We start from the raw sequence: 22,693 nt of genomic DNA on the forward strand, positions 1-22,693 counted from the left end.
GCTCTATTAGTGAGAAGAAAAGAAGGTAAAATTCATTTGGGTGGTAAGTTGCATGACCGATCAATAAATGGTGAAAGTAGTGTAGGTCAGAAGTGTAAAAAGTGGCCTGGTCTTTCAGGGTGTTTAAGCACTGGGGGCTGAAGTGGTTAATATCATTATTATTATTATTATTATAGAAAAGTGAGTGGATAAATAGGCTTAGAAAGTGATGACAGGTTTCCTTTTAAAGACTTTTTTTTTGCTTTAACGTTTTAAGGAAATCATACAGACATTGGTATTGAAGGGGTTCTCTGGGGTTAGCCATTGATGTCCTGTCCTGTATCGGAGCAGAGAGGGTCCAACACGTGTCACTCCACCAGTCAGCTGTTTCTGGAGCTAGAACTGCACAGGTTGACTCAGTTGGTTGCTGCCACATTACTCCCATGGTCCCATCCCAGACGTTAATGGCATATCGCTAGGATGTTCTATTAATGTCAGATAGGTGCGGATTCCCAAAGTGAAGGAGAGCGTACCACATAAGTGTGGCCACCCTCTATTCATCACTATGACAGATCTGGAAATAGTTGGGTGTGCTCGCTCAGCTATTTTTTGCCTCTCCTACAGCAGGCATGCTTAACCTGCGGCCCTCCAGCTGTTGCAAAACTACAACTCCCAGCATGTCCGAACAGCCTACAGCAGGGCATTGTGGGAGTTGTAGTTTTACAACAGCTGGAGGGCCGCAGGTTGAGCATCCCTGTCCTACAGCAGTGAATGGAGAGCACACTACACATGTGCAGTGCCCTCTCCTTCACTTCAGAAGCCCCGTTCTGGAGATAGATGCTGGTTACCTCTCTGGGACCTGCTCCTATCTGATATTTTTAGAGTATTCTAGCAACATGCCAAGATTGGTAGCCGCGCTGCATTTCCCAGCTCCATCCACTATACAGCACGGTAGGTGGAGCTGTGTAGTTCTGGTGCCGTAACTACTGCAAAACAGATCTGGTTGTGTGTGTGTGGGCATCTGTCATTATATTTTCTACCTAGGACACTGGCTGACCTGTTACATGTGCGCTTGGCAGCTGAACGACATCTGTGTTGGTCCCATGTTCATATGTGCCTCCATTGCTGAGAAAAATGATGTTTTAATATATGCAAATGAGCCTCTAGGAGCAACGGGGGCGTTGCTGTTACACCTAAAGGTTAGCTCTCTTTGCAACTGCCGTGTCCTCTGCACTTTGACAGGGCCAGGCACCTGGCCTTGTCAATCAAAGTGCAGAGAGAGCAGAGCCTTTGTGTGTAAAGGTAACGCCCCCATTGCTCCCAGAGGTTCATTTGCATATATTAAAGCATAATTTTTCTCAGCAATGTGGACACATATGTACATTGAACCAACACAGATGTCGTTCAGCTGCCAAGTGCACATGTAACTGGTCAGCCAGTGCCATAGGTACAAATCTGCTGACAGATGCCCTTTTTAAAGAGGTTGTTTGGGCTTTTAATATTGATGACCTATCCTCAGGATAGGTCATCAATATCAGATCGGCGGTGGTCTGACACCTAGCATCCCTGGCGATCAACTGCATCAGGATACGGCGCACGCAGTGCGCACGTACGGTCTCCTTTCTCTCTTCCTGTCCACTGCTGCTGTCTTTGATCTTTGCCATATACAGCAGCGGTAAACAGGAAGAGAGAAGGGAGACGGCAGTGATCCTAAACACACCTCAAAATCCACAATAGACTACCTCAAAAGGCACAAGCTAAAGGTTTTACCAAGGCCCTGCCAGTCCCCTGATCTGAACATGTATGAAAATCTGTGGATAGACCTCATAAGAGCAGTGCGTGCAAGACGGCCCAGGAATCTCACAGAACTGGAAGACTTTTGCAAGGAAAAATGGATGAAAATCGCTCAAACGAGAATTGAAAGGCTGGCTACAAAAAGCGTTTACAAACTGTGATACTTGCCAAAGGTGGTGCTACTAGGTACTTACCATGCAGGGTGCCCAAAGTTTTGCTTCAGGCCCTTTCCCTTTTTTTTTTTTTTTTAATGTAAAAGATGAAAATAAAAAAATATTTAAAGGGATGGTGTCATCTTTATGGCTTTTGGAGATAAATTCATCTTCAACTTGCTAACCAGTTCACAGTAGCAGTAATTTTGACATGGGGTGCCCAAACTTTTGCATGCCACTGTGTGTGTGTGTGTGTGTGTGTGTGTGTGTGTGTGTGTATGTATGTATATATATATATATATATTACACACACTGTTCAAAGCCCGTGCCTGCTTTCTGTGAGTGGAAAATAAAGCTTCCTTGGTGTGTTCTGTGGCCCTGGCACATGAATTATTCAGCTCCTGGTGTACAGTTACATGCTGCCTTAGTGATGACTTCATTGTCCATTGCATTAGGCTACATATAATATAAATGCATTCTCTCCAGGAGCCATGCCTATGTACAGTCCTTTATAGAACACTTAGCATTTACAATTTGAAGGCTCAGATGATATGCGTAACACTGATGTTGCAAATGTATATAGCTTTTGCCTGATGGAATCACAGATGCACAGAGGTCTCTCTGAACCAATTTAGCTCTAAATAGTCATATGTTGAACCCAGTCCAAATCTATTTTTTTTTGTTTGCACAGCTCCTCTAGATGTATACAATGGCATCCAGCCACAGCTCTTCGATAGTGCCTCAGTCAAACAGCAGCAAACCTTTGTATAGAAAAGGACTGGATCCTTCACAGCAGTTAGGACTGGTACGCTCACTTCCTGATGTTTGCCCCAAAGAGCCTACAGGTAAGTGTCCTAAGTGACAAATCGTTTTCATTTTTTTCACTGCTTTATATTGTAAGGATAAATACTGTGTTTAGTGTTGAGCGAATCGACGTATCCGAAACTGAATTTGATCCGAAGTTCAGGAAAAATTTAATTAGCTGGGAAGCTGAATTTCGTTGTGCTTCGGGGTAACGAATCAATTTTTCCTAAAATAGTGGCTGAAAATAAAAAATAAAAAATATACTTGCCTCATCCACTTGATCGTGGAGAGGCCATCCGCTTCTACTGGTCCTTTTAGCGGGTTTTCTTCAATCAAGACGGGAGCGGACGGCCTCTCCGTGATCAAGTGGATGAGGAGAATGTAATTTTTTTTTTAACCCCGGATTAATCCCCTGAGCACCTGAATGAGTATCAGATGCCGCGATCAGTGTTGAACGCGGAATCTGAGGGGTTAAATGGGGGGGGGGGGCGGGGGCGACGCGATTGCCGTTACCCGTTATTGCACCCGCTCCACACAGTAAAAAACTATTTGTGACAAATTAATTCAGAATGAATTGAATTCCTTGACGAAGGTCAGCGAAACTGCCAAATCGAGTTTTTGAAAACTTCTCTTATCTCTAACTGTGTTGTACAAAACGTCTCTTCCAAGCCTGTCGCTCAGTGTACAGGAAGCCTATAAATTCCTAGTGGTAACTAACAGTGTAGCTGTGAATCCAGTGCTGGGGTGAGATAGAAAATTTAGTAGAAGCAGCAACTTGGGGCCTCTTCCTCTCTCTAAGGCCTCTTTCACACGAAAGTATTTTCATTCCGTGACCGTCCCGTTTTTTTGGGGGTTTTTTTTGCGCACCGTATACGGAACCATTTATTTCAATGGGTCCGCAAAAATAACGGAAGGTACTCCGTATGCATTCAGTTTCCGTATTTCCGTTCCGCAAAAAAATACTGTCCTATTATTTTCTGCATTACGGACAAGGATAGGACAGTTCTATTAGGGGCCAGCTGTTCTGGACCGCAAAACACATATGGTCATGTGCAAGAGGCCTTACTCAGTAACTCGCACCTCCTACACACGTACTACTGTGGATAGCAAGGAAAGAGAAGTGGCTCATAAGTGGAGAAAGAGACATTTTTTTCCTTAGGTTCCTTATAATTCCCTGGCACTTTTATGCAGAGTTGGTTGAGAGTGCACTGTCTATTTAAAGGGCTTCTGTCACCCCCAAAACCCCCTTTTTTTTTTTTTGGGCTTGTTAACCCCTTAAGGACCTAGGACGTACCGGTACGCCCTATTTCCCGAGTCCTTAAGGACCTAGGACGTACCGGTACGCCCTATTTCCCGAGTCCTTAAGGACCGAGGACGTACCGGTACGTCCTGACTTAAAATCGGAACTCCGGCGCCGCAGGGGTTAATCGGAACGGGATTTCGGCTGAAATCATTCAGCCGGCATCCCGTAACAATGCAGGGGGGGGTCATTTGACCCCCCCGTATCGGCGATCGCAGAAAACCGCAGGTCAATTCAGACCTGCGGTTTTCTGCGTTTCCGGTCCATTCGGGTGTCCTGTGACCCGATGAACCGGAAAAAGACTGCGATCGGTGGCGTAATTATACACCACCTATCGCAGTCCGAGGATTTGGAGAGGCGGTGCTGGCCCTGGTGCTGAATGCCGCTGTCCAGGGTGCTGATTGGTGCAGGGGAGAGAGGCGCGAGATTCAAACTTCCTGCGCTCCTCTCTCCCCTCCTCTTCCTGTCCAGCACCCTGACCGTGCAGCACCGTCCAGAACGAGCTCCTGTGTCCCCCTAATCGGCATCCATCACCCTCCTGCACCCATCGCCACCCAGGTAGGTTAGGGTCAGTGAGGGAGAGGCACCGTTAGGCAGGGAAAGAAGGGAAAAGTAAGTTAGAAAAAAAAAAAAAAAAAGTACTTTTATTCCAAACTTCCAAACTTCCAAACTTCCATCTAACCCTAACCCAGACCCCTCCTGCCACTTGCCCCCCCACCCACCCCCCACCAGCCACTTCCCCCCCCCCCCCCACCCGCCCCCCCCCCCCCACCCACCCCCCACCAGCACCCCCCACCCCCCACTCACCACCACTTTTTTTTTTCTGCGTGCGCTGACTGGCCGGCACTTTTTAGCGTCCGTCCACTGTTAGCGCATCGCCCGCCCCACCACCCCACCGACCGCTGATCAGCGTTGTACCGCTGATCAGCAAGTTTTAACTTTTTTTTTTTCTAACACTTGCCCATTTTTTTGCCTGGACTTTTTAGTACGCGAACACCCGTTGCCCCCACACACACGCACATATAATAAAGTTTGCCACACACGCACACCTACACGCACACACACCCATGGCCCACCGGATGTTCTCGGCCGAGGAGGCATACGCCCAGATTGCCTCCGACTCTGAGAGCCCCAGTGAGGATGAGGATGACCCCACATTCCTTTTGTCATCCGCATCCTCCTCATCATCATCTGATGACGATGAGCCACCAAGGCGGCGGAGACGCCGCCAGGCGGAGCCAGGGGCCCCACATGCTAGGGATCCTGTGGCCCACCCTAGTACGAGCCGCCCTGGGGTTCGTACTGGTTTCCCGGCCCACCGGAGCCCCCTGCCGATGAACTTAGCTGGTGTCCCCCAGTGGACTTTGAGCCTGAGATTCCGGATTTTGCTGGCAATCCTGGAATCCAGATTCCCACAGTGGGGTTTACTGAAATAGACTATTTTAGTTTTTTTTTCAGTAACTCACTGGTGAATCTGATGGTGGAGCAGACGAATCTGTACGCCCAACAGTTCGTCGCTCAAAACCCAGGCTCAGTTTTGGCTAGACCCGGTGGCTGGACGCCGGTCAGTGCAGCCGAAATGAGGACATTTTGGGGCCTCGTGCTGCATATGGGTCTAGTCCAAAAACCCAGTGTCAGGCAATACTGGAGTGGGGACATACTCTACCAGACCCCACTGTACAGTATGGTCATGACACGTCACCGGTTTGAGGCCATCCGGAAATGTCTGCATTATTCCGATAATGCAGCATGTCCCCCCCGAAGTGATCCTGCCTATGACCGGCTGTATAAGATACGGCCGGTCATCGATCACTTTGGGGCCACATTTCAGCAGGCCTACGTACCTGGAAGGGAGGTCGCGGTTGATGAGTCTCTCGTTGCGTTCAAGGGGAGACTCAGTTTCCGCCAATACATTCCCACAAAGCGGGCGAGGTATGGCGTGAAGCTATACAAAATTTGTGAGAGTGCCTCAGGGTACACTTACAAATTTCGTGTGTACGAGGGGCGAGATTCCCGTATTGAACCCCCAGAATGTCCCCCCACTCTGGGTGTTAGCGGGAAACTCGTGTGGGACCTTATGTACCCACTGCTGGATAATGGTTACCACTTGTACGTGGATAACTTTTATACCAGCATTCCCTTGTTCAGGTCCCTTGCCGCCAGATCCACGTTCGCTTGTGGGACCGTGCGGAAAAATCAACGCGGCCTCCCTGCCTACCCCCTCCAGGTACCTATCCCCAGGGGTGAGACCCGTGCCCTTACCAGTGGAAACCTGTTGCTGGTCAGGTATAAGGACAAGAGGGATGTCCTTATGCTGTCCACAATCCACGGTAACGGCACCACCCCTGTCCCTGTGCGAGGTACCGCGGCAACGGTCCTCAAGCCCGATTGTATCGTCGACTACAATCGGTATATGGGAGGAGTTGATCTCTCTGATCAAGTCCTCACGCCATATAACGCCATGCGCAAAACCCGGGCATGGTACAAAAAAGTTGCGGTCTACTTGGTACAGGTTGCCATGTACAACTCTTTTGTACTATCCCGAAGCGCTGGCAGCACAGGGACATTCCTCCAGTTCTATGAGGCAGTCCTCAAAGACCTGATCTTTTCGGACCGGGAAAGAGCAGGCCGGAGTACCTCGGGAATTGGAGGCGCCCGGATCGTCCCTGGCCAACACTTTCCAGGTGTGGTCCCCCATACTGGAAAGAAGGGACGAACCCAAAAAAAGTGCAGAGTGTGTCACAAGAGGGGGATACGGAAGGACACCACTACTCAATGTGACACTTGCCCCGATCATCCGGGCCTCTGCATTATCAATTGCTTCAGGGAGTATCACACTTCCATGGAGTACTAAATTTTTATAATCCTCAACAGTCCACTAGAGAACATAAAACACTATGGCTCTCAGACTTTGGAGACACGGAAACAATTTTTCTTTCCCCAAAAAATATTAGTTTTAGAGCAGGCATCCTCAAACTGCGGCCCTCCAGATGTTGTAAAACTATAACTCCCAGCATGCCCAGACAACCTACAGCCATCAGCAGGGCATGGTGGGAATTGTAGTTTTACAATATCTGGAGGGCCGCAGTTTTAGGATGCCTGCTTAGTGTCTCCAAAGTCTGAGAGCCATACATATTGGGCATCGTCGCGTGCGTAAAAGTCGTCGCTATAAAAATAACTTTTGACCAAACGCCTCGGATGAACGGTGTTAAAAATATAAAATAAAAACTGTGCCAAAACACCAATTTTTGGGCAAAATTTCAATTTGAATCCATTTTGCCGGTAATAAAGCAAGGGTTAACAGCCAAACAAAACTAAATATTTATTGCCCCGATTCTGTAGTTTGCAGAAACACCCCATATGTGGTCGTAAATGGCTATATAGCCGCACGGCAGGGCATAGAACGAAGGGAACTCCATATGGTTTCTGGAAGGCAGATTTTGATGGACAGTTTTTTTTTTGACACCATGTCCCATTAGAAGCCCCCCCTGATGTAGCCTAGACTAGAAACTCCAAAAAAGTGACCCCATCTAAGAAACTACACCCCTCAAGGTATTCAAAAGTTACTTTACAAACTATGTTAACCCTTTAGGTGTTCCACAAAACCAAATAGTGAATGTAGAAACAATTTTAGAATTACATTTTTTTGTTACATTGCCTCAAAAAAGACTAATATAGAGCAACCAAAAATCAAATTTACCCCAAAAATAGTCCCAAAACAACAACCACCTTATCCCGTAGTTTCCTAGATGGGGTCACTTTTATGGAGTTTCTACTCTAGGGGTGCATCAGGGGGCTTGAAAGGGTACATGGTGTCAATAAACCAGTCCAGCAAAATCTGCCTTCCAAAAATGACGTTCCCCTTCTTCTATGTCCTGCCGTTTAGCCAAATAGTAGTTTACGACCACATATGGGGTGTTTTTGCAAACTACAGAATCAGGGCAACCCATTTTGAGTGTTGTTTGGCAGTTAACCCTTGTTTTACTCCTGGAAAAAATTGATTATATTGGAAAATTTTCCAAAAAATAGAAATTTCAAAATTGTTTCTCCATCTGCCATTAACTCTTGTGGAACACCTAAAGGGTTAACAAAGTTTGTAAACCCAGTTTTGAATACCTTGAGGGGTGTACTTTCTTAGATGGAGTCACTTTTTTGAAATTTCTATTCTAGGGGTGCAACAGGGGGCTTCAAATGGGACATGGTATAAACAAAACCAGTCCTGCCAAATCTGCCTTCCAAAACCCATATGGTGTTCCCCTCCTTCTATGTGCTACCGTTCGGCCAAACAGTAGTTTACGACCACATATGGGGTGTTTTTGCAAACTACAGAATCAGGGCAACCCATTTTGAGTGTTGTTTGGCAGTTAACCCTTGTTTTACTCCTGGAAAAAATTGATTATATTGGAAAATTTTCCAAAAAATAGAAATTTCAAAATTGTTTCTCCATCTGCCATTAACTCTTGTGGAACACCTAAAGGGTTAACAAAGTTTGTAAACCCAGTTTTGAATACCTTGAGGGGTGTACTTTCTTAGATGGAGTCACTTTTTTGAAATTTCTATTCTAGGGGTGCAACAGGGGGCTTCAAATGGGACATGGTATAAACAAAACCAGTCCTGCCAAATCTGCCTTCCAAAACCCATATGGTGTTCCCCTCCTTCTATGTGCTACCGTTCGGCCAAACAGTAGTTTACGACCACATATGGGGTGTTTTTGCAAACTACAGAATCAGGGCAACCCATTTTGAGTGTTGTTTGGCAGTTAACCCTTGTTTTACTCCTGGAAAAAATTGATTATATTGGAAAATTTTCCAAAAAATAGAAATTTCAAAATTGTTTCTCCATCTGCCATTAACTCTTGTGGAACACCTAAAGGGTTAACAAAGTTTGTAAACCCAGTTTTGAATACCTTGAGGGGTGTACTTTCTTAGATGGAGTCACTTTTTTGAAATTTCTATTCTAGGGGTGCAACAGGGGGCTTCAAATGGGACATGGTATAAACAAAACCAGTCCTGCCAAATCTGCCTTCCAAAACCCATATGGTGTTCCCCTCCTTCTATGTGCTACCGTTCGGCCAAACAGTAGTTTACGACCACATATGGGGTGTTTTTGCAAACTACAGAATCAGGGCAACCCATTTTGAGTGTTGTTTGGCAGTTAACCCTTGTTTTACTCCTGGAAAAAATTGATTATATTGGAAAATTTTCCAAAAAATAGAAATTTCAAAATTGTTTCTCCATCTGCCATTAACTCTTGTGGAACACCTAAAGGGTTAACAAAGTTTGTAAACCCAGTTTTGAATACCTTGAGGGGTGTACTTTCTTAGATGGAGTCACTTTTTTGAAATTTCTATTCTAGGGGTGCAACAGGGGGCTTCAAATGGGACATGGTATAAACAAAACCAGTCCTGCCAAATCTGCCTTCCAAAACCCATATGGTGTTCCCCTCCTTCTATGTGCTACCGTTCGGCCAAACAGTAGTTTACGACCACATATGGGGTGTTTTTGCAAACTACAGAATCAGGGCAACCCATTTTGAGTGTTGTTTGGCAGTTAACCCTTGTTTTACTCCTGGAAAAAATTGATTATATTGGAAAATTTTCCAAAAAATATAAATTTCAAAATTGTTTCTCCATCTGCCATTAACTCTTGTGGAACACCTAAAGGGTTAACAAAGTTTGAAAAAACAGTTTTGAATACCTTGAGGGGTGTAGTTTCTAGAATGGGGTCATTTTTGGGAGGTTTCTATTATCTAAGCCTCACAATATGACTTCAAACCTGAACTGGTCCATAAAAAGTGGGATTTTGAAGATTTCTGAAAATTTCAAAATTTGCTTCTAAACTTCTAAGCCTTGTAACATCCCCAAAAAATAAAATATCATTCCCAAAACAATTCAAGCATGAAGTAGACATATGGGGAATGTAAAGTCATCACAATTTTTGGGGGTATTACTATGTATTACAGAGGTAGAGAAACTGAAAATTTGAAATTTGCTAATTTTTCAAAATTTACGGTAAAAATTGTATTTTTTTATGCAAAAAAATTAACTTTTTTGACCCAATTTTAGCAGTGTCATGAAGTACAATATGTGACGAAAAAACAATCTCAGAACGGCCTGGGTAAGTCAAAGCGTTTTAAAGTTATGAGCACTTAAAGTGACACTGGTCAGATTTGCAAAAAATGGCCTGGTCCTTAAGGTGAAAATGAGCCTGGTCCTTAAGGTGAAAATGAGCCCGGTCCTTAAGGGGTTAAAATCCTTTTATAACAACTATTCCCTACATAGGGCTCTTACCTTTTGGCTGTGGCATCTTTTTCTTAAAAAAAGATCTTTTAAAATATGCAAATCACTTCACTATCAGCAAGTAGGGTGTCTACTTGCTGGTAGCCGCCGCAAAAAAACCGCCCCCTCGTCCTGTTGATTGACAGGGCCAGCGAGTGCTCTCCTCCTCTGGCTGGCCCTGTCAGCATTTCAAATCCCGCGCCTGTCTTCATTCGGCGCAGGCACTCTGAGAGAAGGAGGCTCGCCTCCTCAGTACTCCCTCAGTGCGCCTGCGCCGATGAAGTCACGGAAAGAGAAGACGTCATCGGCACAGGCGCACCAGGGAGTGCTGAGGAGGCGAGCCTCCTTTTCTCAGAGCGCCTGCGCCGAATGAAGACAGGCGCGGGATTTGAAATGCTGACAGGGCCAGCCGGAGGAGACGAGCGTTCGCTGGCCCTGTCAATCAACAGGACGAGGGGGCGTTTTTTTGCGGCGGCTACTAGCAAGTATACGCCCTACTTGCTGGTAGTGAAGTGATTTGCATATTTTAAAAGATCTTTTTTTAAGGAAAAGATGCCACAGCCAAAGGTAAGAGCCCTATGTAGGAAATAGTCGTTATAAAAGGATTTTAACAAGCCCAAAAAAAAGGGGGTTTTGGGGGTGACAGAAGCCCTTTAACAACAGGATTTAGAGCCTGACTTCCAGTATATATTATTGTAGGTTTATATTTGCAACTCCAAGTAACATGTTAATTATTCAAAATGCACACATTTTAAAGGGACTCTTCAGGCTTAAATAATGTCCTGTCCCAGCACCCCTGCCGATCAGCTGTTTAAAGGGACTGCAGCACTGGGATGATTGATGGTGCCTTTTCCTTGGCCTGTGACGTCACGTCCATCAGCCTCATTGCCTCAGATGTATTCAAGTGAGTCAAGCACATCAGCTATATAATGTGTGGGGCGGTGTTTGGTATACTATGCAGAGGCACCTTCAAACAGTTGATTGATGGGGTGCTGAGAGTCAGACCCCCACCTGTCTGAGAGTAGGTCAGCATTAATATTTAATTCCCAGAATACTAGAGCTACACTATGTGTCTTAGCCAGCTGTCTCTCCTGCTTCCTTCATGCCATTAATTAAAAACGACAACTGCATTCTTCTTGGGGTGCATTTACATGACCGTATCCATTTTTGCAGACCACAAATTGCAGATCCACAAGACATGGAAACATGCCGTCTGCATTACGCATTTTGTGGATCAGAACGTCCTGCCATTTGATAGAATTGCCTATTCTTGTCCACCAAACGAACATGTTCTATCTTTTTTGTGGGGCCGCGGAACTGACATGCAGATGTGCACACCATGTGCGCTGTCCGCAACTTTTGTGGCCCCATTGAAAGGAATGGGTCGCAACACGGTCGTGTGAATGGACCCTTACATGTACTATTTCACACTAGACAGATTTTAATGGTGACAGGACATAACTGAACATACACTGAGAACCTGCAGGCTGGAAGAGGGGACCTACAGTCTGCTGGAAGATGTCACCTTCCTCTGATGAGAGATATTTAAAGATTTTAGGAATTCACATGTATTACTGATTTATTCAGGCACGAGTATGATATATAAGATTTGTAAAAAAAAAAAAAAAAAAGGCATTGAATTACTATAGTAATGAACCATAAATATGCTTTATCTATTCTACATTGAATATAAAGTGTGCAGCGGTTCGTTGTCATTTACTGGAGGAACGTGTTGTAGGTAACGTGACTTACTTCATCCTTCTTCTCTTTCATGTAGGTGATTCTAACAGTTTGAGTAATGAGCCGTCTGTGGTCGCCGATCAGCACAAATGGACTATTTATCATTCCAAAGTGAACCTCCCAGCAGCATTAAATGACCCCCGGCTCGCAAAGCGGGAATCGGACTTCTTTACGAAGACATGGGGTCAGGACTTTGTGGAAATGGATGTCTTGCCCTCACCCTACCTCCCACCTATCAATAAGGAACACTTTTCGTCTTATATCCAGCAAACCAGCCTAGTAAGACAAACCATCTCTTCTAAGGTTTTCAGAAGCAGGCCATACACTAGAGATTTCAGGCGGCCATCTTCTGTTGCTGTTCATGGTACACCTGTAAACGTCATGCTGGATGACAGTCAAAATCACAAATAGCCAGTCGATCTCTACTTTGATCTGCCACCTGAACTGGGCTCGTTTTAAATGGCTTCTGTCACCAGTTTCCTAGCATTGGAAGAGGCTGACCTTAGACCTGTGCGCTGGTCAGCAGAATTGATCTGTCTTGGTCCCATCCCGATACGTGGTCGCATTTTGGTGAAAAAAAACTAAAACCGTTTTAATATATGCAAATGAGCCTCTAGGTGCAATGGGGGCGTTGCGGTTACTTCTAGAGGCCCAGTTCTCCCTCCTTCTGCGACCCCTGTATTTTGATTGACTGGGCCGAGCATTGTGAATGTCATCACATCTGGTCGTGACCTCAAAGTCTCCTGCTGATCCGTGTGGTTCAGCAACTGACGCAGGCATAGTATAGAAAAGAGGCTCGCTGGCAGTTCTCTTCTGTAGTGCACCTGCATTGGTTACTGAACCACACGGAGCAGATGAAAGACTTTGAGAAGTCAGGACCAGGTGCTATGACGTTCACAATGCCTGGCCCTGTCAATCAAAGTGCAGTGCAGCCACATATCGGGCACTCCCATAGAAATGAATGCACAGCAGCTGTGCATGCATGGTGCGCCCTCCTTCAGTTTGCGCGCTCCGTTGCACACCTATCGGACATTGAGGGCATATCCTAGCAACATTCCACCAATGTATGAGATGGGACAACCCCTTTAACATAATGCTACAAAACATTTTTGGCCTCTCCACAACACCCAGAGATGCTTAATGAATATGTTTCCTGCTCAATTTTTTCTTCAGAGAGAAAAAAATCACGAACGGTGGAAGTCGATATGTCCTCCAAAAGATGACTGTAGTAGGATAGCATTTTCACATGGTATGTCCTTATTGAGAACGTTGGACTGGTTATTATATACGCCTCTATATTCGTATTACGCATTCCTTTCATTCATTTTTTTAACTGTGATATTTGTCAGCAGATCCTGGTGATTTGGGGTGGGGGAGCGATTCCACAAGTTGTACTTTTGGTTTTTCAGTAGTTTTTCCACCATAGGGGACTTAGTCTCTCATCTTTTGCATCCCTATAGAATTAAACGGTTATTCCCATATCACTAGGGTTTGCCATTACATCGCCTGGGGGGTCCAACCTCTTTGACCATACCATCTCTGATGGCTTTAACGCTGCACCCTCTCCTATGTTTTCCCTGCACAGCGGAGCTCCCATCCAGTTGTACAGGGAACTGCTACCAGCCCTATGCAGAGAAGGCAGCTCTAAATCTGCGCTGTCAGGATCAGTGGTGGGTCCAGAGATCAGAGCCTCACCGCTCATCATCAAATGATGGCATATCCTTACAATATGCCATGATGAGAATACCCCTTTAATACGCTCAGCATAAGTAAACATGCATTGCTGTGAAAGACTTGGATCCATTTGTGTAACGTACTGCTACGCCTTGTTACTTAGTTATGTAAGGCCTCATAGCTGCATACTCCTGCTCATGGAGGTGTACAGTCAGACATTTCTTACAGATTGTACAATGTTATGCTTTATTTTTCTCCTTTTAAGTTCTGAAAGGATTTTGCTTCATAGATTTCAGTTTCTAGTTCAGTCATTTAGTGGTTCAGTTCTGCGTAGTGCAGGAAGTGAAACGCTTGAGGGCAGATGTTTTGTGCTCGTAACAATGACCCGGAGACCTCACAGTTAATAAGATTTAATCTCTTTTTCATATATATTTTTTTTTCTTCTCTTTTTGAACTTTTTTTTAAAATTTACTGTAAAAGGCCAACAGAATGCAGCGTAGATCCACCTATAATACGAGAAGATATGATGGTTACAAAAGCTTCTTAACAAAGACAGTCATCACATTTTGGGTGCTGCAGTCACACGATGCAAGCTTTTCAAACCTGGGGTTATTTAAAGGGAACCTGTCATCAACTTTATGCTGACTGTACTGAGGACAGTATAAAGTAGTGACAGAAATGCTGATCTCAGCGGTGTGTCGCTCATCAGCTACAAGTAAGTAGTTGCCGAGAACCAGCATCATAATCATTGCAGCCTGGGCCTGGAAAAGAGTCAAATCTATCTGAGAAGAGTCCTGGTTATTCATGAATTCCCGCCCACCTGCTGATGACTGACAGTCTTCTACCTAGTTTTCTCCCTTTCTCTCTAGTAGAGAACTGCCAATCATCAGCAGATGGGTGAGAGAGCAGGAGATTATGAATAACCAGGACTCTTCTCAGGTAGATTTGACTCTTTTCAAGGCCTGGGTTGCAATGATTATGATGCTGGTTCTCGGCAACCACTTACTATTAGCTCATGAGTGACACACCGCTGAAATCAGCATTTCTGTCACTACTTTATACTGCCCTCAGTGAGATCAGCATAAAGTTGATGTCTGGTTCCCTTTAAGCTCCCATAGTATTTAGCCCTGATGCATATGGTGGTTCATACTGTCCAGTAATAATAATAAATTTCCCCCCTCCCCATTTAGGGTCTATTCACACGTTCGCAAGTGTTTTGTGGTTCCCAAATTGCAGAGCCGCAAAACACGGACACTGGCCATGTGCGTTCCGCATTTTGCGGACCACACATGGCCGGCCCTGTGATAGAAATGCCTATTCTTGTCCATGGCTGCGGACAAGAATAGGACATGCTTTATCTTTTTTGCGGTCCACATCTTTTGCGGCCCCAATTGCGGACAAGAATAGGACATGTTCTATTTTTTTCGGGAACGGAAATGCGGACCTGGAAGTGCGGGTGCCCATTTCCGGAGCCGGGCCGCACATCGTGTGGCCCCATAGGAATGAATGGGTTCGCAATTCCGTTCTGCAAAATGTGGAACGAAATTGCGGACGTGTGAATGGGGCCTTAGAGTGGCAAGGTGCTCCAAGGGCTCCAGCTGGCCCCCTGGTGCTCAAACTTGCTCATTTGCACATACATAAAAGCACAGATATTTCTGCAGCTGTTTAACATACAGACAAAAGAAAGACCTCATTTGAATCAGCATGATCAACCCTGTCAGTCAGTATGCTTGCTTTAGGGCTGATCATGCTGACAGAGTCTCTTTAAATCTGGAGGAGCAGAAGGTTGAAGTGAGATAATCAATTATTTCACTAAAAATGAGGGTATCATATTTTTGGCAGCACTTTCCCTGGCATTTCAGTAATATCCTGTTTACTGTTGTATAACATCTGTTCTCGGTGGTAAAATCCTGCAGTGGCACTACATGAAGTGTGAACTTGGCTTTAACGTAGATCTTACACAAGAAGTGACAGCAGTCAGCGATCCTTGAGAACGTGCTTGTTGTTGATATGTACTGAATTGCTTTGTCTTCTCACCAAATTCTCTGAATTTTTCTTATATATTTCTAGGTAGTAAATCAAGGGCAGATCTGGATCAAGTACCTAAGGTAAATCAAGTGATGTTAGCGAAAATGAAATGTCTGCACATTTAGGCCTCATTCACATTTCCGTGTCCATGATGAGATCCTTGACAAGCTGGTGTTTCGTCCGTGAAGATGACCATGTGTCTATTTTTTGCCCTCCGTGTTTCCTCCATATTCCACATGCACCGCTAGGCTGACAATTGGTTTCCAGAACATCTCCTACCAATGGTTTGAGAAAAATTACTGGTTGAACATGGATGTCATCCGGTTTCTGTGTTTTTTCACAGACCCATAGACTTCAATAGCCTGTTCACATGTTGCAGTAGTGTCTGACTCACATCAGTGGAAAACCACTAAAGTGTGAATAAAACACTTAAAAAACAACAACAAACAATGGAGCTGTGTGATGTCCATGGAGAATACGGACAACACACGTCTGTGTTTCACTGAAGTGTGAACCAGGCCTCCTGTCGGTTTATCTTACTAGACAAGTCTTTTTTTTATTTTTATTTCCACTTTTTTAAAATATATAACAGTATATACCAATAATGTTGAGGTGTCCTGAAGTTACTTTTACAAGACTGCAGCTTTTTGTTTGTATCTGGCGGCTTCATTTTTTTTGTATTTAATGTAAATCCTTTCCACCTTTTTAAGGCTTATTTCACATGAGCGTGTTCGGCCTGGGAAACAGCTCTGTTTGACAGCCTCATTTAACAATGACTTTTGATACTGCAAGTTCCTGCCTGGCCGTGGACCTACTGTACCAGATATGCAGCATTATTCGAGTACAGTACAGCAGACCTGCGATCATGTAGGCGCTCACAGCATCATACACTGCCTGTCCAAAAATGGGGGGTTAAGGTCTGGACTCTGTGGTGGCCAATCCATGTGTAAAAATGAGGTCTCATGCTCCCTGAACCACTCTCTCACAATTTGAGCCCGATGAATCCTGGCATTGTCATCTTGGAATATGCCTGTGCCATCAGGGAAGAAAAAATCCATTAATGGATTAACCTGGTCCTTCAGTATGTTCAGGTAGTCCGCTGACCTCATTCTTGGAGCACATAGTGTTACTGAACCTAGACCTGACCAACTGCAGCAACCCCAGATCATAGCACTGCCCCCACAGGCTTGTACAGTAGGCACTAGGCATGAAGGGTCATCACTTCATCTGCCTCTCTTCTTACCCTGATGCGCCCATCACTCTGGAACAGGGTAAATCTGGACTTATCTGACCACATGACCTTCTTCCATTGCTCCACAGTCCAATCTTTATGCTCCCGAGCAAATTGAAACCTTTTTTCCTGGTTTGCCTCACACTGATTAGTGGTTTTCTTACTTTGCATTGTGTGTGTGGAAATGCTCTTACTTTCACTAATAAACATAGCCCTGAGTTCTAGTGTTGTTTTTCTTTGATTTGATTTCACCAAACGTTTAAGTGATCGCCGATCACGATCATTCAGGATTTTTTTTTTTGGACAGGCAGTGTAAAATCATTATGCTTCTGTGAGTTCAGGTCTGAAGAGCAGTATTCGGTCTGGGAAATGCGGCCGTCACACAGAGCTTGTTTCTGGGGCTGCATATACTTGTGTGCAATTAGCCAAAATCAGATGCTGATTCAGGACTATGGGAAAATTAGTTTAATAAGAAATAATATTTATATAGAAATATAGCATTTAGTTTGATTTCTGTTGCATTACACTGCTGCCGGACTTTTTGAGAGATACCCATGGGACAACATATGCCCATATGCTCTATTAGGACAGTAACCTAGTTTGTCTGAAAAAGGACATACAACCATCTAGTTTAGACTATTATCTGGCAAAGTTGGTTCAGAGGAAAGCATGAGGATGTAACTGTAACCATATTGTTCACTTGCGGTGGAAAACAGTCTCTCAACGGTCACAAAAATTAGCAGATGGTCGGATACACACACACAATGGTGGAACTTCTAGCAATGAAATGTTGGCTAAAGTGGGAGTGTGTTGCATAAGGAAAAGGAGTCAGAATTACATGAAAAAATTAAATTCTTATTACTTTCCAGATCTTCATGAAACCAGACTTTGCTTTGGATGACTCCTTAACATTTAATGCAGTTTTACCATGGTCCCATTTCAGTAGTGCAAGTGGTAAAGTGAGCAGAGATGCTGCATCGGCCAAACTGCTGCAGGAAAAGGTAACTTATATATATATAACAGCTGTGCTTCTTATTTACAGCAGTTTCCCACTGAATGCCATAATATAAAAAAAAGCATTCCTTGAAAATAATTTCTCGCCCAGTTTCCTTGGGGGACACAGAAGACCTTGGGGTATAGCTCATCTCCCTAGGAGGCGTGACACTAAGTGAAGACTGTTAAGCCCCTCCTCCACAGCTATACCCTCAGCCTGGAGAGAGAGACTGCCAGTTTTTGCTTAGTGTCCAAGGAGGCAAGACACTCCCTGCTCTGCAGGGCTGCTTTCTCCTTGTTTCAATTTTAGTTTTTTACTTTTTTATTTTATTTTTGTTCCAGATCATCAGGGATAACAGAGACGCACTAGACCTCTCTGTTCTCCCGGGGTTGAGCTGCGCCAGTGCCGGTCACCCGCACTGCTGCCTCCCCCACAGAAGGCAAGGTGGATCAGGGCAGCCTCGCTCCCCTACATCCCGCCAGCGCAAGGGTCGCCCGCACGCCAAGTCCCTCTCCCAGCGTCCTGCCACTACGGTGCCAGTAGCTGAAGGGGCGACCCTGCTGGAACGGACCGAGGGTGAAGACGACTATGGTGAGAGAGAGGCTTCTCCAGCCCTACGTCCCCCGTCCCCCCCCCGGTCTCCTGCGTGCCTGACCCTATACTGGGCCTATGGACCCTTCTGCCCATGCTAGACCTAGGCTGGCTCCTGGGCTGTCGCAGGGCGACATTCTGCTCCCTCTCTCCTGGCCTCCAGGACATTGGCACCCTTCTCCCTACAAGAAGAATGCCTAGGGAGCTGCGGAGGTCCGCAACTAGCTGCCCCTGATGGAGGGGTTATGCAGGCGTCCACCCTCACAGACCCGGTCTCAGGGTCCCCCTCCCTCTTACCGGCCACTACTTCAGGGCCAGAGGGCCCGCGCCTTGCTGCCACTGACCCTCCCTACTCTCACGGACACCGTTCCAGGGGAAAGGAGGTTGTAGCTGCCGGCCATATGGAGCGCTGTTCTAGGCAGGTGCCCGCTCCAGGGGTGAAATGGCTGCCGGGTGCAGGGTCCTCACTTCCGGACAGCTGGGTGGGCACCGTGGCCTGCAAAATGAGCGCTTCAACAGCCCCGGCCGACCGTCGGAACAAAACTTGTGTTCCACTTCAAGGCCGCGATCCCGCTCTATCCGGGTCCCCGGCTCGCGGGGTGGGCACCCGCGGCCGGTATGTGCCGCTCCGTAGGCCCGGCTGGTACTTTAAGTACTGTGCGGCCCCGGTCATCCGGGCGCCGCTAAAAATTTAGGCCCCGGCTCTTACGGCCCGCGGGGTGGGCACCCGCGGCCGGTATGTGCCGCTCCGTAGGCCGGCCGGTACTTTAAATACTGTGCGGCCCCGGTCAGCCGGGCGCCGCTAAAAATTTAGGCCCCAGCTTCACGCTACTAGGCCGCAAATTCAGGCCTCTGTTGGAGGGGGCTGGAACTTCTCCAGGCGCGAATTCTTCCCGCCTGGAGGTTCCCCCGCCCCCAGAGGATCGCAGTGCCGCCCCCCAGGCCGGATCCCTGTTAACCCTTTGGGTACAGGCCGGCTTCCGATGAGCCTGTATGGGTGGATCTGTGCCCTGTAGGTGGCCCCCCCCCCTTTTATTTTATTTTTTTCTGCCTCAGTGAGGCTGTGTGTTAAAAAAAAAAAAAAAAAAAAGAAAGTTTTTATTATATATATGACTTGTGGGCTGCGCAGGACGCTGCAGCCTCATCTCAGAGTGCTGCCTGTATACATGCCCCCCTTCCATAGGCGGCATGGTGTCGCGCTCCCCGGCTGCGGCGCTGCCAGGGTCTTTTTTCCCCTTCTAGGTGGTTTTCTTGCCCTTTCCGCGCTACGGCGCTGGTCAAGTGCATGCCTTTTCTGTAGGCAACATTCGTCACCCTCTCCAGTTATGGTGCCTGCCATGTGCAGGACCCCCCTCCTGGGCGGGATACTGCACTCTCCCTAACTGCGGGTTGGCCTTGTGCATGATCCCCCTTTCATTGGCGGCCTACTGCAGTTTCTCCGGATACAATGCTGGCCATGTGCACGACCCCCTTCCATAGGTGGAACACGGCACTCTCACTGGGTTCGCTGCTGGCCATGTGCGTGCCCCCCTTCCATAGGTGGAACACGGCACTCTCACTGGATTCGCTGCCTGCCATAGGCATGACTCCCTTCTGTGGACGGCATTCGGCACTCTCACTGGATTCACTGTCAGCCATGTGCATGACCACCTTACATAGGCGGTATGATGTACTCTCATTGGATTCACTGCCGGCCTTGGGTATGCCTCCTTCCCGGGTGGCGGCATACATACACTCCCTCGGTCGGTGGTTGTTCTCTCGCCGGTACATTGTTGGCCATGTGCATGACCCCTATACATAGCGGGGTGCTTGCACTCTCTCTGGATCCGCGGCCGGCCATATGCATGACCCCTCTTCTGTGGGCGGTGTACGCACTCTCACTGGATTCGCTGCCGGCCATGGGCATGCCTCCTTCGGTGGCATACACACTTTCTCACCGACTGCTCGCATTCTCCCTGGATGCGATGCTGGACATGTGCATGAACCCCCCCCCCTTCCTTTTCTGGGCGGCATACTACACTCTCACCAGATACGTTGCTGGCCTTGAGCATGGCCTCTAACATGGGTGGAACGCTTGCGCTTCCATTGGATACGGTGCTGGCCTTGTGCGTGACCACCCCTCATTCCATGGGTGGAATTTTGCACGCTCACAAGATTCAAGGCTGTCCTTGTATGTGCTGTACTGGACTTGCACATGTTCCCCTTCATTGGCGGAGTAGTTACACTCTCACGAAATTTCGGGTTGGGTGAATTGTTGCACACTCACTTAATGCTAAGATAGCCCTGTGCATGCCCCCCTTTTTCACTAGGTGGACCTCCTGCGTTCCTGCTGGATACTGTGTGGCCATGTGCATGGCGCCTTTCTGGGCGAAGTATGGTATGCCCTACTTCTCTGACGTAGGTACGGCCTTGGGCATCACCCCCTTTTTGGGGCAGGCCTTTGCATTCTTGCCCACTGCAGTTTGCCAGGTACATTTCCCCCCTTTTTCGGGGCGGTCAGTTTGCGTTCCATCGCATACCATACTAGTCTTGTGCATAACTCCTTTCAGTTTGCACTCCCGTAGATACTGTGGCACTCTGTGGCTGGCCCTCTTCGCTGAGTGATATATTTTTGCAGTGAGCGGACGTTCTTGTGCGTTGTTTCCTTCTCGTCCCGTAGGTGGGTTGGCCTTCTCACTGCTTACGGGGCTACTCGTACGTATGCCTCCTTTCCTCCTGCGACATACTTTTTCTCTTGGGATACGATGATTGCCGCAAGCCTTGCACTATTCTCTAAGGAGATCATTCTGTCCATCTGTGTAAGCCTAAGGTGTTGTCCAATAAACAACAAATGAATACCTTATATTTAAGTAGACGGGCTCTACTGTTCGCTACTGCACAGAGCTGGGTGGTACTCATTCATTTCGTTGGCCCATTTGTCCTTCCGCGGCATTGTTTCCCTGTGCTAGTGGTCACATGGTCGAGAGCGCTGTCTGCAGCGCCCTTCGCATTTTATGTTGGCTCTGGCGGGACTACGGTCCCCTCGCCTAATACCATTTCCTCCTCTTCGGGTGCAGTGTGGTATGATTCTTTCCGGATTGGCGCCCTCGGTGCTTCAGTCTGATCTGCTACCAGGTTCGGGCCGCTATTCTTGGGAAGGTCACCCAACTTCTCTTGGGTGCTCGCTTATACAGGTCTGGGGGACCTCCACCTTGGGTTCTTCAGGGTATTCGCCTTCTGCGAGGCGGTGAACCGGGCGTCTCTGTGTAGCGGTGTTCTGCTTTTGAGCTGTCCTATGGCCTCTCTGTTGCCCACTCCCCCTTTCGGTTGGAGGTTGTTATACCGGCCTCTGTCTCGCCTGCCTTTTCTCGCCGGCTCTGTTTGGCTCCCACTCGGTACAGATCATTCCGATGTGGCGTCTGTTCCGGCCACGCTTCAGAGGCTGTTCCTTCACTGCCCTTCCCTCTGGGGAAAGCATGGTTGTTCATGTGGATGGTTCTGGTGTTCCTTTTGAGTCTCCCTTGTCCACACTGGCTGTACTAGCTGTGTGCCTAGTTACCGGGTCTACCGTTTTCTGTCCTCCCGCTGGGTGCAGATTGCGTTTTTTCCATTTTAGGCAATGTTTCTGCTTTGGATTCACCTTCTCGGTAACTTGGGAGGACTACCATTTGGTCAGGATTGTCTTTTAAATCTCCCACACCGGAACTGTAGTCCGTCTTCCTGTGGTGGCTACATTGGCTTCGGCTTTAGCCTGTCTTGTCCTGGCGGTTGCTGGGCGGACCCTTCGGTTCCTGTCCGTTTGTCCTTCTGCTTCCCCACTCTGGGGGGATACGGGACAACCTTGCTCGGGGGCCGACGGGACCAGTTCTACCGACTGTTCTACCCGTGTTACGGGTCTGCGCCTGATCATTGGGTTTTCACCCGCTTGCCCAGGCAACTCTAGTGGGCTCGCTAGTGTTCGCTTCTAGCCGAGTTTTTCGTCCAGGATCTGTGGTAGGACTTAGGGTTTTACCTGGGGTTCTGTGGGAAGCTGGGCGTTCCCCCACTCTGCCTTTCTCCATGGTTCTGTCTTTCTCCAGTCCGGCCTGGACCTGGGGCTGGGACTCTGTTGCTTGAAGTATCAAGTGTCATTCCTGTCCTTCCTCTTTCA

At 47.1% G+C, this 22,693-nt stretch overlaps 1 protein-coding gene across 2 annotated transcripts in view; it reads left to right on the forward strand.

Moving 5' to 3' along the window:
- The window catches only part of VPS54 (VPS54 subunit of GARP complex), a 103,450-nt gene that overhangs the window by 18,064 nt on the left and 62,693 nt on the right, over nucleotides 1–22,693 (forward strand). For both annotated transcript variants that reach the window (XM_040430122.1, XM_040430123.1), the window contains exons 2-6: nucleotides 2,617–2,770; nucleotides 12,084–12,325; nucleotides 13,220–13,295; nucleotides 15,791–15,828; nucleotides 17,849–17,980. In XM_040430122.1, coding sequence (XP_040286056.1) covers nucleotides 2,626–2,770; nucleotides 12,084–12,325; nucleotides 13,220–13,295; nucleotides 15,791–15,828; nucleotides 17,849–17,980 — 633 coding nt within the window. In that variant the 5' untranslated portion in view covers nucleotides 2,617–2,625. The remainder of the gene's footprint in view (nucleotides 1–2,616; nucleotides 2,771–12,083; nucleotides 12,326–13,219; nucleotides 13,296–15,790; nucleotides 15,829–17,848; nucleotides 17,981–22,693) is intronic.

The sequence above is a fragment of the Bufo bufo genome, chromosome 4, assembly GCF_905171765.1.
Source record: "Bufo bufo chromosome 4, aBufBuf1.1, whole genome shotgun sequence".
Classification (NCBI taxonomy): domain Eukaryota; kingdom Metazoa; phylum Chordata; class Amphibia; order Anura; family Bufonidae; genus Bufo; species Bufo bufo.